At 46.1% G+C, this 18380-nt stretch overlaps 1 protein-coding gene across 4 annotated transcripts in view; it reads right to left on the bottom strand.

Annotated features, from left to right (window-relative positions):
- Positions 1-11763, bottom strand: part of SNX30 (sorting nexin family member 30) — a 67063-nt gene extending 55300 nt beyond the window's left edge. For all 4 annotated transcript variants that reach the window (XR_007772997.1, XM_050943137.1, XM_050943138.1 and 1 more), the window contains exon 1: positions 11581-11763. Coding sequence is in view for 3 of the 4 variants with exons in the window: in XM_050943137.1 (XP_050799094.1) it covers positions 11581-11748 (168 nt within the window). In the remaining variant the exon portion in view is untranslated. The remainder of the gene's footprint in view (positions 1-11580) is intronic.
- Positions 11764-18380: the final 6617 nt, after the last annotated feature.

The raw sequence follows: 18380 nt of genomic DNA, 5'->3' as shown, positions 1-18380 counted from the left end.
CATGACAGTGAGGGGAGGGACAGCTGCAATTGATAGCTTGCTGGGTGGCTGCAGCACAGAGAACTTGGGGAGCAGGGAGCTGACAGGGAGGCTGCTGGTCCACCTTGTTCCAAGCCCCTCCCCCCCCCCCCCAAAACAGCAAGCTGCAACAGGCTGTTCTTCCTGCAAGCAGTAGATCTGTGTTTCTCAAACTGGGGTTGCCGGTTGTGTAGGGAAAGCCCCTGGTGGGCCAGGCCAGTTTGTTTACCTGCCCCGTCCACAGGCCTGGCCACCACGGCTCCCACTGGCTGCAGTTCGCCGCTGCAGGCCAATGGGGGCTGCTGGAAGCGGCGACCACTAAGTCCCTCAGCCCACCCACTTCCAGCTGCCCCCATTGGCCTGCAGCGGCGAACCGCGGCCAGTGGGATCTGCGATTGGCTGGACCTGCGGACAAGGCAGGTAAACAAACTGGCCTGGCCCACCAGGGGCTTTCCCTACACAACTGCCGACTCCAGTTTGAGAGGCCACGTCCAGACTACCCGCCGTATCGGCGGGTTAAAATCGATTGCTCGGGGATCAATATATCGCGTCTAGATTAGACGCGATATATCGATCCCCGAGCGCGCTTATATCGATTCCAGAACTCCATCAACCCCAACGGAGTTCCGGAATCGACAGGGAGAGCCGCGAACATCGATCCCGCGCTGTGTGGACAGGTGAGTAATCCGATCTTAGATGTTCAACTTCAGCTACGTTATTCACGTAGCTGAAGTTGCGTATCTAAGATAGATTTCCCCCCTCTAGTGTGGACCAGCCCAGAAACACTGCAGCAGACAAAGCAGGCAGCTGCCAAACGACATTAGAAGGGAGCACTGCACAACTTTAAACAAGCATGTTCCCTAATTGATCAGCAATGTAACAACAAAACAAAAGTTAACTGGGACGACATTAAGTGAGGAGTTACTGTATGTGAACCTTAAAATCCAAAGCAAGCTTCAAATGCAGTACTGTAGGGCTACTGGTGAATTTTTAAGGGCCACAAAATAGAGATGGACATTTAATGAAGTCCTATTGTAATCTAGAAGCGTCTAGGTAGGCTTTTTCAGGACAGTGGTTAAAAGAAGTCAAAACCCTATAATTGTTTTAAGATCGGCAATGCCAATGAATAATTCAATGAGTAAAAGTTATATCTTGTTTGCAGGATCATGCCCTATATTAGATGTAGGAAAGCAAAGGAAAGATTGTTACAGGAAGACAGGTTATAACAAGAGCACAAGACACTAATGTACGCCCACATCTTGTCAGTTTGTAATAGCAGAGTCCAACAAGAGGAGAAGCAGAGCTCACTATTGATTTGTTTCTTCCAGTTCTCCTTGGGTTTGAAAGAGAAAAGACACAGGATCCAGAGAGATTTCAGAAATATGGGGCATCCTGAAAAAGGGTCAAAGCTCCTTATGGGAAAAGATCAGGATGCATAACATGACAGGTTCTATTGAGGCTGGGTCAGGAAATTAGGAGTTAGAATATAGTGCAAAAGAGAAATCTTGAGCCAATGCAAGGATTGAGTTTGGAAGAGTCATCTGCACAAAGTAAGTTCAACTACAGCATAGTGAATGGAATCTGGTGTGATGCAACCGTCCGGGGATGGTGAGATAACTAGGATGCAGAGCAAGGTGTCAGCAGCAGGAATGGCAGAAGAAGGGATTGAGTGTGGAAGTTATATAGAGGAAATGCTGACAGGATTTACTAGCAGCCTGGTTGTGAAGGAAGACTGCAAGAAGGAGTGCTGACAGAAGCCAAGGTTTGAGTCCCATTCTTCCAGTTAAAAAGGAGGGGAGGAAAGAAAGGCTTTTCAAAACAAGAAGTCAGTTTCTACTGTTCTCTTAAACAGAATCCTTTATACAGAAGGGATCGTTTGGAGAGCAGATTTTTGGTTTTGAGATGCACATTTAAATATAGTTCTGATTACAGCAGCTGAGATTATTTCTGTGGAAGACAGATCTGTCACGGAAATGAGAGATTTTGAAGTTTTATCGAGCGAGATATAGCATAACACAGAAAGTCACTAAATATTTGCCTGTCCCTCTATAAACTCATCAGCATCTTGAAAAATGCCTTAGGACTAGGAATTGCTTCTCTGGAACCATAATTAAGAGCCAACATTGACAATATAGCTTGTAACTCATTTCTGTTAATATGCAGTGGTTTCTGGATCTCATCCATTCTAATACTTGCACTTTGGAGCAGGGGAAGCCCTAAAATGTCCTTAGGGCTGTGAAGTGATAGATCAATTTCTGGGTGGAGTTCAGCATCTGTCTAGCCTTATCTTTGCAAGCAAAAAATCAATACAATGGAGGACTCCTGTAAAGTATTTAGTGGATAGAGAAGTAATTCAACAAGATACACAAGAGAGAGGCGTAATCCTGTTAACCTTTAGAGCACAGAAGATGGGGAGTTTTTTCTTCCCCACCTGCCGTAACTTATTAGTTATGGGTTTCTTCTGATGTTGTATCTGATGTGCCCCAGCAGGCGTAGCTAAGTGAAGAGGCACTTGTATAAGTAGGGGTATTGCCAGCAGATTGAGGGACGTGATCATCTCCCTCTGTTCAATATTGGTGAGACCTCATCTGGAGTACTGTGTCCAGTTTTGGGCCCCACAGTGCAAGAAGGATGTGGAAAAATTGGAAAGAGTCCAACGGAGGGCAACAAAAATGATTGGGGGGCTGGGGCACATGACTTATGAAGAGAGGCTGAGGGAACTGGGATTGTTTAGTCTGCAGAAGAGAAGAACGAGGGGGGATTTAATAGCTACTTTCAGCTACCTGAAAGGGGGTTCCAGAGAGGATGGATCTAGACTGTTCAGTGATACCAGATGACAGAACAAGAAGTAATGGTCTCAAGTTGCAGTGGGGGAGGTCTAGGTTGGATGTTAGGAAAAAAAATTTCGTTAGGAGGGTGGTGAAGCACTGGAATGGGTTACCTAGGGAGGTGGTGGAATCTCATTCCTTAGAGGTTTCTAAGGCCCAGCTTGACAAAGCCCTGTCTGGAATGATTTAGTTGGGGATTGGTCCTGCTTTGAGCAGGGGGTTGGACTAGATGACCTCTGAGGTCCCTTCCAATCCTGATAGGCAACGATTCTAAGGTTTACTAGAATTTCTATTTCTTGGGTGGTATTTTAAAAAAAAAATTCATTCCACATTGGCATAACTCTGTTCCCATTGAAGTCAATAGGAATTTTACTGTTCATTTCAATGGGAACAGACTTAAGCCAGAGAATCCCACCCTAAAGCTTCTCGTCAGATGCGAGGTGGACAGTACAAGTGATCAAGGGATGACAAGGAGAGCCAATAAGCTAGGGGGGAGAATTCCACAGAGAAGCAGCAGAAACCAAGAGACCCAAGAAAGGGGGCGGGGGGGGGGGGAGAGAGAGGCAGACAGACAGGAGCAGAGAGCTCAGTTTTAAGGATGGAGACTGTATTGTACCTACCCTAACCACAACCTACTAAGTCAGTTAAATAGCAATAAATCCACTGGAAGTAAAGCCATGAAGTTTTCGAAAGTGCCACTCACTGGGAGCCTACAAGTGTGTTGGGGATGAAGGCTGGCAGACAAATAAAAGCACTACAAGCTTGCACACTGTTTTGTACTAGAAGATGGACCAGGCCCTCACTTGGGGGTGCCTCAAACGTATATGCACAAACAGTGGCAAGAAGAGTTGTGACTGGATGTCTGCACCTTAAAAATGCCAAAATCTCAGTTAAGTATGCATCTGCCAAATCTAGGAATTTTCTGTGCTATGTATTGCTCTGTACCTATGACCCTGGCATCGTTATCCACTGTAGGGGAAAGAATTCATTTTTTCCCCTAGGACATGAGAGATCAGGGTAGGTATTTGAGAAATCTGCACGCTATGGCTCTCCAGAATGGAATCAACACATTTGAATGAGACCCCTTGGGAACCAATCCCAATGACCAAAAACATACGCCTCAGTGCAGAGGGAACTGAACATGTGAAAACAGCATGGCTGTGTTCAGAGAACAAAGACAAGAGGTGGCAGGCGATGTGTTAAGAACTGAGCTCTCAGACACCGGGCTCTGACTTGGGACTGACAGACAAAAGAGACAGAGAGAAAGGAAGCAATGATAGTTTCTACAGCAGCATGGATCAGGGGCTGCTCTCTGCTAACCTAAGGACTTTCAGATTCTGTAGGCCAGGTGACCAACTAATTGTGACCTTGTTTTGAAAAGGCTCCCTGATATCACTGCAAATACTTACTGAGTGCATTGCATCCTGAAGGAACCAGCCTTCTGCAGGAGTCTGATTTAGATGGATTCACTGCAGAGAGACAGGGATGGTTGGTGCCCAAGAGCCCAGTTTCGGAGTCATGGAGGCAGCAGCATACAAAGGAAAACGCGTACTGGACAGCCAAGACTGTAGAAGCTGCAGAGATTTACAGACCTTATTTTAAGGGCCAACATTTTTTTCCCCCATACAGGTCAGTCAGAATGAAGGAGTTGTGCCAACAAGATAGGCATTGGAGGCTGTAGAGAACAAGTTCTGCAATCCTGTTCCAACATAGCTCAAGATACTTGCAAAACTAAGTTTGTTTTATGCTACTCCAAACTGCAGAGACGATGCTAGGTAAAGCAGCACAAAGTGTGAGAGGCTCCTGAAGACTTTCAACCATGGCTAGCCAGGCTTCTTCTTACAAGCTACATGGTTACATTATTGAACAGCACCTGTGGATTCACAAATCATCGTAGCTGGAAACGGCACATGAAGCCCTAAGAGCGATTAAATGATGCTAAAAAGGATAAGGAGGGAGACTTGGGGTGGAGCTTCAGTTGAGAAGAACAAGGTCAACAAATGGCAGGCCAGTGGCTTGAGCAAGGATAAGAGACATATGGAGGCAAAAGAAACACAGCTGAAGTGTTGCAACAGCTAAAAATTTGTCCTGCAATGGGCTACATAACCAACTAGGAGGATAGGAGGAAGAAGAGACCATCTACAAACTCACTACGGCAAGAGAAATAATGAGGGATGTGAATCAGTTTGCTTCTATTAGAAATGAACATGGTATATGACAAATCAACAAAGCCTGGTGTGATAATTTTGAGTGAGTGCTGAATGAGGAGAAGCCAAGGAAGGAACTAACACACAAGCCGAAACCAGGCTTGACAGATTGCATGCAGAAGGGAGAGGTTGCAGAGGCACTTAGGAATACATGAAGTATGGGTGGATGCACTGAAATCACTGGGAAGGGAAGGCAGCAAGTATTTTACAAGTCTGTTCAATGATTCTTAAGAAAGAAAATGCTGGATGAGTGACAAAAGCTTTGTGCTGCCCATTTTTAAACAAAAGAGATAATATACTGTGTTCTAATTATCATTCAATTAAGCTGATGTCATACTATGAAAGTATGAGATGATTACTGAAAAGCATTTGCATGGAATGGATGAAGTTTGAATCGGTCAGTAAGGATTTATGCTAGAAAGAAGTATGATTTTTGCTATATTTATCATAAGACCATAAAATGTCCATAGTGGGTAAGATGAGTGGTCCATCTAGCCCAATACCCTGCTTTCAACAGTGGCCAGTGCCAAATGCTTCAGAGTGAACAAACAGAACAGGGCAATCATCAAGTGATCCATCCTGTCATCCAGTCCCAGTTTCTTGCAGTCAGAATCCTCTAAGAATTCTTATGGAGAAGTTCAGAGAAGAGAGACAGCATCTGAGTATGATCTTTATAGACATGGAGAGGGCATATGATTGTGCATAAGAGAATTCAAATGGGAATTTGAGACAGAGGTGTGCCTGAGGGATAAGTCTATCTTACCCAGGAAATGTGCAAAGGAGCAGCTAGTGTAGCCCCATTTGGTTTTGACTATAACAGAGTTTCCAGTAAACATTGACCTGTTTGTGGGGTTAGCACTGAGTCTTTTTTGTTAGCAGTTGTTCACAGACGTGATAAGTGAGAATATATGGAGACACCCTGGAATATGCTGTTTGCTGGTAACAGTCATGTTGTGTAGAAGACTGAGACACCCTGAAAGCCAACTTTGAACAGCAGCATCACAATTTTCAGCAGGCAGGACACGGAGTGAACATTAGTAAGATAACTGGGGGACGACCACCTACCATAAAAGATATTATAGGCAGAGAGCTTAGGAGAGTGAAAGAATTTACATACCTAGCATCAATGGTTGCTGACAATGGTGGCCTCCTGAGTGATGCACATCATACCAAAGCTGCTTCGGGTGCAAATAGAGGGAGCTGACCCCAATTCTCCGGGAGAAAAAGATGCCAAAAGGGCAGACTGCATAAAACTATAATTTGTCCCATCCTAACTTATGAACAGAGACTTGGCCAGACACAAGAAAAGAGACCTTGAGATGGTCAAACAGTTAGATGCTCCTTGATAAGGAAATGAAGTTGTGAGGGACTTAATGAGGGTGCCCCTAGGTGAAGACATGCTGAAGAAGGCTACGTTGCAATGGTATGGACATTTCCTGCAGAGACCTGAAAGTTATATTGGTAGGATGGCCTTTGCTATGATCGTGGATGGAAGACGACCAAGGAGGAGGCCAAAGACTCGGTATATGGACCACATATCAGCAGCCTTTACAGAGATCAGTCTGCACAACAGCCAGGCATACAGTTATGAGTTTTGGGAGATGGCTACAGAAGTCGCTGACCCCAAATAGGGAAGCGGAGAGAAAGAAGAAGAAATTATTGCAGGTTCACAAGTCTGAATATAGATACTAGGCGAGCCATCCTTCTACTGAGTACTACTGCTCCTGCAACAGTAAATTAAACATAGGAGGCACCCTAATTGCACACTGACCAGTGACAGCTTGTGAAGTTCGGGGCAAGTGAGTGTAAAAGAAACAATGTGGGAAAGCCCCATGGGTAACTCCTTGCTTAGTCCCAGACCTCTGGGGCCTCTTCCCCCAAACTTCTACCATGCTCAGCCCTGGCCCCTGAGGTCTCCCTCCTCTCTTCACCCTAATTCCTCCCTTCTCCACAGACCTAGGAGCTTACTCCCCTCCCCCTCACTTGCCATTAGCCCCAAGTCCCTGAGGCTTCATCACCACCCAAGCCCCTAGGGCTCCCCCGGCTCTCCCCAGGGCTAGACTGACAGATTTATCAGTTCACTAGGGTGGCTCTTCTCCTGACCATCTGGCCTTTATTCCTGGCTTCCCCAGAGCCTCCTGCAGCTTCTTGTCCATTTCTCCTCCAGTTTCTCCCCCCCTACAAACTCCACAGTCAAAGTCTGATAGGAGAAAAGCTGCACGGATTTTGAGTGGGGTCTGAGGCTCTGGATTCACCACTCAAACTACAGGCTGCAGTGACTGTTGTTGTGCAGGCCTACACAACATGCAACGTTTGTGGGCTCACTATGCAGCCCACAGGCAAGCGGCGGGGTGGGGCTGTTAGGTTTGCCCAGGGCCAGTGGTGGTAAGAGGAGTCTCGGGAGGCAGTCAGGGAGCAGGAGGAGAGTTGGATGGGTTGGGAGTTCTGAGGGGACTGTCATGGGGCAAGGGTGTGGAAAGGGATCGGAGCAGCCAGGGGACACGGAGCAAAGCCGGTAAGTGCCAAGCAAGGGGAGAGGCACCCGGCCTGGGCTCAAGCCGCAGCTTGGGGGACGGGACGGGACTGGGCCAAGACCCCCCCCCCCAACCCCTCCTTCGGTTGAGGGGGTGGTGGTTACTGCGCTGGTTGCTCCCAGGGCGGCCTCCATAGTGATGGGGGGCAGGGGGAGGGATTGAACTGTCTGAGCAGCCAGGAAATACCTGCGGGAGATGTGTGAGTGTCTGTGTTGCACCTGCCCTGCCCCAACTGCTGCCCCCTTCCCTGGTCCAGGGACCTTCCCCGGTCCAGGGACCTTCCCCCTCTGCAGCCCTATCACACTTCCCCCACCCCACCCTGGCTCCCTGTGGCCCTTGTTGGACAGTCACATCCAAGCCCTTCACACTGCCCTCCTTCCCCCATAGTTCATAGCTCCAGAAAATTACTTCAAACTGCCCCTCTTTTCCCCTCCCCTTATTTCATGGTTTTGTGTTTAGGGGGGCTGGGGGTCGTAGTGTTTTGGCGGCGCTGGCAGGGGTCAGCCCTAAGCTGTTTTCTTTGCAGTAATATGGCCCTCGCCACTGAGTTGTGCAGGCCAGCTGTAGGACTTTCTAACAGCCCCACGTAGACTCTACACTCCAGACCACACTCAAAATCCCTGGGGCTTACCTTTCATTAGGTTTGATGGTGCCGTCTGTACGTGTGCCACAGGGAGAGAACACCCCGAGGCTGCTACTAACTACAAATCACAAGCACAGAGGTGTTCACGATTCATATTTAGTCATATAAGTCACTTTGCATACTTCAGTGGGCGTGGTACCCCAGTGCTCTCTGTATACTAACTACCACTGACTGACTCTCCAGAAACTTGCACATTAAATGAATTCACTAGAAGCTTTATCTGTCAGCAGCCTGGCTCCTTATCCAGCTCTGCCAAAGAGAAGAAAGGAGAAGAGCGCTGTGGGGAAATAAAGGCAACGAACAGGGTTCTGCCTGCTTACAGGAAACAGAACTAGGTCTGTCTTTACCATTTAAGGCAGCATTGCTGAATATGGGGGGCACACATCCTTTCTGGGGTGGGGCACAAAACAGTGGCAGTGCAAGTTTCCTCTATGCTGTTCAGCCAACACGGCAGGGTTGGCACTTTCAAAGTGTTTCGGAAGCATTGCTTGAAAGATCCTTAACAGGTCCATAATCAGGGTGGCTCAGTAAACTGTCCTATCCCTACTAAATAGGCATGAGGATTGCAGGGCTTTTCTGGATGACATGGAGCAGACAGTCAAGGCTAAATTCAGTCCTGGCACAGCCCCATTCAGTTAGTGGGCTTATATCTACTTACAGCAGGGAGAATTGGGACCCCAATCTCAACCTGTAAAGAGGAGAGTATTATAGCCCTTCATACCTGGCAAATGCATTTTGCTGGAGGCAAAGAGCAAACAAATGTAGTTTCTGTGCACAGATGGTAGTTAGAGAGGCAGTGGAAAGAGCTATGAACCTAGCCCAGAATGGCAGCAGAATTCAGCCACACTTGCATCTTCTTACCCATTTTTTCAAACCAGTGAATTAACCTGCCAAGAGATGAAAAAGTCACAGCCGAAGATTAAGACAATCATGCCAGTCGGCAAGCTAGCAGGCATTAAATTTAACCTATTGAGGTGTCTTGGGAAAGGGCATTAGCCACACAAGCAGTTTAAACTTAACTGCTACCATAAGATTAGAGACAGAGATATTGCTTATTTAGAAAGCCCCAATATTCTTGCAAAAGAGAAGCTAAGTGTTTAATGTTCACAGGAGTGGCAGGAAAAAGAGGAGGGAGAGTTCTGGGACAGAAAGGCAGAACACCCCAAAGAGATGCTCTCAAATTCACTGTCTTCTGGATTTTACTTCCAAATCCTCCCCCAGATTCTGAAGCGCTGGAGCATCTCGGCTCTTTCCTCATGTCTGACTTACTGGGTTTTTAGGCTCAGGTAATCTCTTTTTATTTGAAAGGTTATACCAAAGATATGGCCTTCAGGTAGAGAGCTAATTGAGTCTGCTGTTCTCCACTGCTTTAGTGTCAGAATATTTTACTCAGACAAGCTTTGAATAAGGCCAATTACTATGAGAATCTATTCCCCCATCACACACACAGCAATTTCAGCAGCTAGCACTCATCCACACCCTACACAGATCACTCCAGCAGCACAGATGGATTCACCTGCACTGCTTCCTACAAGCATATTGTCAGCTGGCCTGAGGCTACTGTTGGGCAGAGCCCTCCTTCTCCCAATCCCCCCATCCCCCAAAAAATTATCAGGGTGACAAAGCTCACCTGATTCAGCTGCCTCATAAAAAGAGATGTGCACTGCTTGTGCTCCAGAATTTAAGCTTTAATTTAAGGACTGAGTTTAAGGCCCTGTTTACACTAGGGAAATTCACATCAGTGTAGTTATGTCTCAGAGGAGGACTTACACCAGTAACATACCGGGATCAGCAATATTGGTGCAGCACATTGCGTCTGCACCACTACAGTTACTTTCATGCAAATCTCCTCGGGGGAGACAAGGCTGGAGCCTCCAGGCCTTAGAGATGCAAAGACAACATGTAAGTTCACAACCTGAAGGTAAACCAAGGCAGTAACATCCACCTCAGTGCACTGACAACCTACTACGCAGATCTGAGGTGTGAGCTGCCCCATGCCATCTCAAAGGGTGCCAACTGCCAAGCCTAACGTCAATAACCTACATGTCAACTATTTGACTGCTGATCAAGTCACAGAAGGGTGCCACACAGTCTTCGGCTCAGGTGGGCAAGTGCCCTCTCCTCCAGGGGAGGCACCATTCCCCTCAGAGACAAGGAATGGTGGATCAGGGATAAAGGAGAGGAGCAGTGACACCAGATAGCTCTTGTATGTGGAGGGAGAACATCTGCCACCACAATGAGAAGCGTGGCAGGGCAAAAAGAGTATGCCTAGGCTCCAGAACACCTCAGTCTTGCCCTATAGAGAACTCCACTCACGTGGCTTTAGACAAAGCCGGGGCTGCCACAAAGCCTCCAGAACAAAGGACGGCAGATTTGTAACTGTTGACACATAGCCCCATCCTGCACAAGTCAATGAGAGCAGAGGATGCCATTCAGAGTTCAGGAAGACTGCAGCACCTTGCAGGACCAGGCCCTATACTTGCCTATTAACTGAATGAAATTTAGTTTGAGAAAGCTTCAGGCCCAGCCCCACAAGTCGTCCAAAACATAATGACTACCCAGCCCAACCAGATTTCTTTATTGATCTACAACTAAAAAAAAGAAAAGAAAAAAAAAAAGCCTGCATGCACGCTCAGTAAGAAATACCTAACCATTGCAGGAACCAGCAACACCAATATAATTGCAAGGTCTGCCCAGGAAAGCAATCAATGTTGCTCCAAGTTCCCCGGAGAGAGAAGAGAGTCACAAGGTATTTAGAAACGTAGCACTTCTCAAGACACCTATACTCACAGTATGCATGCACACACGCCAGGAAAGAGAAGGGATGTGGAGACAGCACAGCCTACTTGCCATATTATTATTGTGAGAAGGGAAAGTGGCAAGGAAAGCGGCTCCAGGGGAAAGGATCACATTCAAATGGATGACAAGCCTAAGGGTAAGCAGCAACACAGAGCTTTCCCTCTTGGGCTACAGGCTACACCTTGCGAGCAGGGATCGATACATCATCCCTCATGTGCAATAAAGGCCTAACACTGAACAGAAGAGGAGCATTGATCACATCCTGCCCGTTTAACCAGCAGCCAAGACAACAACAGACCGAGGGGGATTTGCTGGGATTTCGCCTGCTGCTCAAGTCTTTCCTACCGCACTCCCGGGCGCGACTCGAACCCACGCGGGTGTGTGGGCTGCGGGGGGCACAACCGCCCTGGAGCAGCCCAGCGCGCCTGCGGAGGGGTCAGTAGCACCGCCGGGGGGCTCCTCTGCAGGCAGAGCCAGCCCCGCGATACCAGGGATGCAGCCGGCAGAGAATAAGCCCCGCAATCCCGCACCCCAGCCCGGCCGGGCCGTACCTTGTCAGCGAAGCTGCGGGGCAGCAGCAGGTCCGGGCTGGGGGTGAGCTCGGAGGCCGCCTCCTCGCTGCTGGAAGCGGCCAGCGGGTGCGGCATGTCCCGCAGAGCCCGGGGCCCGGAGGAGGGCAGGGCCCGGGGGGTCCCCAGCCCGCCGCCCCCGGCCGACATGGCTGCGCTCAGCGGCGGCAGTAGGCGGGCAAGGACCCCGGGCCCAGGCAGCCGCTGGCGGCCCGAAGCAGAGGCCGCCCCCGCCCGCTGCAGCCAGAGCCCGTGAGCCGCTCACTCGCTCCACGCCCGGCCGCGCGCAGGGAGCGGGCAGCGCCGGGGCGGACGCGGAAGATACAATGTAGCCGCCGCGGCAGCTAGGGCAGGTCTCCCGGAGAGCTCCGCCTCCTCCGGCTGGGGCTGCCCGCCCGGGCCCTCTGCCAGCACCGGCTGGGCGGGGCCAGGGGCGTGGCTACACCCGCCACGGCGGGGGGAGGGGCCCTGGGCTGGCAGGTGCTGTTAGATTTCGGAGAACACCTCACCAGTGTGCGGAGGGCATAATCCCAGGGTCAGGGGTTTAGACTGTAAACTCTGGGGGGAAGGAATGCTCTTTATTTGTACAGCACCTTGCACAATGGGTCAGCATTCATGGTTGGGACTGCAGGGATGTTGCTGGAACACAGCTATTAATGATCAAACCAAAGAAGCCCTTTTGCAAACACTTGGAAGGTGGTAAGGTGATAGAGAATAGCCAGCATGGATTTGTAAACAACAAATCATGTCAAACCAATCTGATAGCTTTCTTTAATAGGATAACAAGTCTTGTGGCTAAGGGAGAAGCAGTAGATGTGGTATACCTAGACTTCAGTAAGGCATTTGATACGGTCTTGCATGATATTCTTATTGATAAACTAGGCAAATACAATTTAGATGGGGCTGCTATAAGGTGGGTGCATAACTGGCTGGCTAACCATACTCAGAGAGTAGTTATTAATGGTTCCCAATCATGCTGGAAAGGTATAACAAGTGGGTTCCGCATGGGGTCTTTTGAGGTCTGTTCAATATCTTCATCAACAGCATAGAAAGTACGTTTATTAAGTCTGCAGATGATACCAAACTGAGAGGGATTGCAACTGCTTTGGAGGACAGGGTCATAATTCAAAATGATCTGGACAAATTGGAGAAATGGTCTGAGGTAAACCGGATGAAGTTTAATAAAGACAAATGCAAAGTGCTCCACTTAGGAAGGAACAAGCAGTTTCACACATACAGAATGGGAAGATACTGTCTAGGAAGGAGTATGGCAGAAAGAGATCTAGGGGTTATAATGGACCACAAGCTAAATATGAGTCAACAGTGTGATGCTGTTGCAAAAAAAGCAAACGTGATTCTGGGATGCATTAACAGGTGTGTTGTGAGCAAGACACGAGAAGTCATTCTTCCGCTCTACTCTGCGCTGGTTAGGCTTCGACTGGAGTATTGTGTCCAGTTCTGGGCACTGCATTTCAAGAAAGATGTGAAGAAATTGGAGAGGGTCCAGAGAAGAGCAACAAGAATGATTAAAGGTTTTGAGAACATGACCTATGAAGGAAGGCTGAAAGAATTGGGTTTGTTTGGTTTGGAAAAGAGAAGACTGAGAGGGGACATGATAGCAGTTTTCAGGTATCTAAAAGGGTGTCATCAGGAGGAGGGAGAAAACTTGTTCACCTTAGCCTCTAATGATAGAACAAGAAGCAAAGGGCTTAAACTGCAGCAAGAGAGATTTAGGATGGACATTAGGAAAAAGTTCCTAACTGTCAGGGTAGTTAAACACTGGAATAAATTGCCTAGGGAGGTTGTGGAATCTCCATCTCTGGAAATATTTAAGAGTAGGTTCGATAAATGTGTATCCAGGATAGTCTAGACAGTAGTTGGTCCTGCCATGAGGGCAGGGGACTGGACTTGATGACCTCTCGAGGTCCCTTCCAGTCCTAGAGTCTATGAATCTATGACTCTATGAAACCAGTCCTTGTCTGGCTGGTTAGGGCCCCAATCTAGCAAAAATTTGCACCTGGCTTAATTTGGGACTACTCACATACTTAAAGATAAATCTTTGCCCAACCGGACCATTATGCACATAAGTATTTTCAGAATTTCAGTGGGAATACTCACAGTGAATAACTGCTAAGTATGTGCACAAATCTTTGCAAGGGGAATCTGAATTTCAGAGAACATAAGAATGGCCATGCTGGGTCAGACCAAAGGTCCATCAAGCCCAGTATCCTGTCCTCTGACAGCGGCCGATGGCAGGTGCCCCAAAGGGAATGAACAGGCAAGTTATCATCAAGTGATCCATGCCCTGTCACCCAATCCCAGCTTCTGGAAAACAGAGGCTAAGGACACCATCCCTGCCCATCCTGGCTAACAGCCATTGATGGACCTATCTTCCATGAATCTATCTAGCTCCCTTTTGAATCTCGTTATAGTATTGGCCTTCACAACACCCTCTCGCAAGGAGTTCCACAGGTTGACAATTGTTGCATGAAAAAAATACTTTCTTGTGTTTGTTTTAAACCTGCTACCTATTAATTTCATTTGGTGGCCTCTTTTTCTTGTATTATGAGAAGGAGTAAATAACACTTCCTTATTTACTTTCTCTATACCACTCATGATTTTATAGACCTCTATCATATCTCCCCTTAGTCATCTCTTTTCCAAGCTGAAAAGTCCCAGTCTTATTAATCACTCCTAATATGGAAGCCATTCTATACCCCTAATCATTTTTGTTGTCCTTTACTGAACCTTTTCCAATTCCAAAATATCTTTTTTGAGATGGGGCGACCACATCTGCACGCAATAGTCAAGATGTGGACATACCATGGATTCATATAGAGGCAATACGATATTTTCTGTCTTATTATCTATCCCTTTCCTAATGATTCCCAACATTCTGTTCTCTTTTTGGACTGCCACTGCACACTGAGTGGATGATTTCAGCAAACTATCCACAATGACTCCAAGATCTCTTTCTTGAGTGGTAACAGCTAATTTAGACCCCATAATTGTATATGTATAGTTAGGATTATATTTTCCAGTGTGCGTCACTTTGCATTTATCAACATTAAATTTCATCTGTCATTTTGTTGCCCAGTCACCCAGTTTTGTGAGATCCTTTTGTAGCTCTTTGCAGTCTGCCTGGGACTTAACTACCCTGAGTAGTTTTGTATCATCTGCAAATTTTGCCACCTCACTGTTTATCCCCTTTTCCAGGTCGTTTATGAATATGTTGAATAGGACTGGGCCCTGTACAGATCCCTGGAGGACACCACTATTTACCTCTCTCCATTCTGAAAACTGACCATTTAGTCTTACCCTTTGTTTCCTATCTTTTAACCAGTCACCAATCCATGAGAGAACCTTCCCTCTTACCCCATGACTGCTTATTTTGCTTAAGAGCCTTTGGTGAGGGACCTTGTCAAAAGCTTTCTGAAAATCTAAATACACTATACCCACTGGATCTCCTTTGTCTGCATTTTTGTTGACCCCTTCAAGAATTCTAGTAGATTGGTGAGACATGATTTCCCTTTACAAAAAAAAATGTTGACTGTTTCCCAACAAATGATGTTAATCTATGATCACCAGTAATTGTAAAAGAGACACTATCAAGGTAAAAATCATATATTTAACAAATGCCTTTTCTGTATTTTGGATAAAACTTCAGATTCCTAAAACATAACAATATATGATACCCTAGACTCAATTCTGCTCAACAAAAATCCCATGTAATTTAATGGGAGTAGCAATAGGTCCCCTTACAGGTAATGTGGTCCAGTGGATAGGGCACTGCTCAGGGATTCAGGAGACCTGGGTGAAATCCTGGCCTCAGTGAAGTCAATTGACTTCAGTGTGTCCAGGATTTCACTCCTAGAGTCTACCACTGAGTTGCTATAGTATCCCAGGCAAGTCACTTTACCCTCAATTTTCCTTTCTCCATCTTGTTTATTTAACTCCTGATTCTGTAAAGACTTATATATGCGCTTAACTTTATGCACTGTAGGCAGCTCCATCGATATACAGTTTCTGGGCCTTAGACTATAAAAGGAGCTGGTATTAAATACTAGGAAAATGTTTCACCTTTGTTCACTGAAAATTCCAGATTTTGAAAAAAAAAATTTAAATCAGAGTTGCAAAGGACCTCAGGAGGTCATCTAGTCCAACCCCCTGCTCAACACAGGACTGATCCCCACACAGATTTTTGCCCCAGATCCCTAAATGGCTCTCTCAAGGATTGAACTCACAACCCTGGGTTTAGCAGGCCAATGCTTGAACCACTGAGCTCTCCCTCCCCCCTACAGCTCTGTATCTGTAGAGTATCCAACACTGAGATGTGTATTTGTACAGAGCCTTGCACAAATGGGGCCACTAGGTGTTTCTGTAATAAATAAAATAATGCCCTTTTCAATATTTCTCCTTTGTTTACTTTCACTCCACGTGAACATTGATACTAGATTAGCAAGACAGGGTACATCCACTATGCGCATCTCTTCCATGAGCACAAATGGCTCTGAAACCATTTTGCTTGAAAACATCAGAATGTACTTTATTTACAGTGTCTAATTCCCCTCACCAATACATATCAGCACACCTTTGCTGAGGCCTTTACCAGAGAGCACCCGTTGTCCGACCGTTAACTCTCCCACTCTCTCCTTTTTTCTCACTCACTTCCTTCCTCTTCCTGTGCTCTTTTGAAACCCCTTGTCTGTTAATTGGCTAATTAGCTCAAAATTGACTTCCAAACCTCATTCTGGCCTAGTAATGGGGCATATCTCCTGACCAATTAGGCCTGAGGATGGGAGACTTTTCAAGCTCTATCACTCAGCAGCTCTGTCACCACTAGTCAGTTTCACCATCAGGTCATATTTTTGACTTCCTTGCAAAGGAACTCTTACATTTTTTTTTAATTTACATTTTTAAAGAAAATATATTTTATATTTTTCATTCATATTAGTTTTTGTAAAAACTTTCCTTTTTAGAACAAACTTAAACTGGGACTATTTAACTCAGCCCTTTTTGTATGCCTATGCACCTTTACCCATGAGCAATTTGTGTGAACTTTCATAACTAACCAACACAATTTGGATAGCATGTATCAAAAACTCAGAGAGAATTTAGCCATCAATGCATAAAGTTAAAAATGTGCTGAAAGCTTTTGAATAATTAATAAATTGGGGGAAATTGCGGCCTGTTTTCAAATATTCCCTGAGCAGATAAAGAAGCTACAGTTGTTGGATAAATTGTTATTTGTTCAGCACTAATTAGTTGTAATAGAGTAGTATGTTATGGAGAGAGGATCACTATTAAGCAAAACTCTTCTGATTATAATCCCTTTAAAATATTACAGCCTAGGCTCCTGATCCTGCAAGCATTTATGCAGGTATGTAATTTTTTGCATGTGAGTAGTACATACTGACTGTGTAAAGTTAAGCATGTGAGTAAACAGGTTTGGCCCTACATAAATATGGCAGAGGTATAAATATAGGAATAGGAGCACAATCCACAATCATTACACAAGGAAGTGCTGTTTTTTTAACAAAAAGCTATGAAATTGAATTCCTACTATAAATAACTTTACTATTATTTAATATTTATGTTGTGATAGCACTCAAAGGGCCCCAGTCAGAATCCAGTTGCCATAATGCTGTGTGTGTTGTACTATATATCTTGCTAGCTATCAGGGGCGGCTCTAGGTATTTTGCCGCCCTAAGCACTGCAGGCAGGCTGCCTTCAGTGGCTTGCCTGCAGGAGGTCCCCGGTCCCGTGGATTCGGCGGCACACCTGCGGCAACCGGCAGAGCACCCCCTGTGGCTTGCCGCCCCAAGTACGCACTTGGCGTGCTGGTGCCTGGAGCCGCCCCTGCTAGCTATATTTTTTAAACAACTGTTTCAGAAAAAAAAAAACAATACCAAGACCACAAATCATCTCACACATATCTTAATAGACTCTCTAAATTATTTTCCTATGTAACTAAAATCTACACAGATGATGTGGAAACCACTGTGATCACCCATTGGGCAGGTTTTCTCATCTGGCATGCTTTTTGGGAATTAGTTTCCTTAGGGTGACCTCAAAGGAGGATTTGTGCAACCTTGGATGCCATACCTCTTTTACCAGAGGCTTACCAGTTAGCAGCAGTTCTTCTCATCCATTCCTTCAACCACAGCCACTGAGTAGAGTTACCAGCTCCGGACCAAATCTCCAAATGAAGCATGCATATTTTAATATCACATCCACCACTATGCCTGAGCAACCACTTTGTAGAATGATTTTGTGAGGTCACTGCTTAGTATAATTTCCCAGCACATGGTTAAAACTCAGAGCTCCATCGCAATGATTTATTTATTGGTCTAGAGAATGTAGTATGTGCAAGCAGTGTATTTTTCTGCCTCTCTGCTTACTAATCTCATTTCTGTAAGTTGCCTGGACTGTGTCCAACTGGATCTGATACATGTCATCCTTATCCTCCTATCTGACACTAACTACTGAGGAAAAGGAGTCTTTTAGATCCAAACCAATTTTTAAAGTAATAAATTGTCTCACTAGATGCAAACTGCAAGAAGATTTACGAACTCCAGGATACAAACAGGCTGAAGTCTTGTTGGAAGAAATGCAAAGGCACTTAACATGGGCCTCCCTGACTCAGACAAACAGGCAAACCCAGCTACAGTAAGACTCAGTTGTAGGTCCATTCTGCATTTGTTGTATAATAAAATCAATTGTTCTTTCTATTTGTGCTATATCTGTTTCTCTTCCTCTCTGTCCCATGCCTGGAGTTTAGT

Source organism: Gopherus flavomarginatus, chromosome 3 (genome assembly GCF_025201925.1).
Source record: "Gopherus flavomarginatus isolate rGopFla2 chromosome 3, rGopFla2.mat.asm, whole genome shotgun sequence".
In the NCBI taxonomy this organism is placed as follows: Eukaryota; Metazoa; Chordata; order Testudines; family Testudinidae; genus Gopherus; species Gopherus flavomarginatus.
The sequence above is the reverse complement of the archived record's forward strand: the minus strand, read 5'-3'. Positions and strand labels throughout refer to the sequence as shown.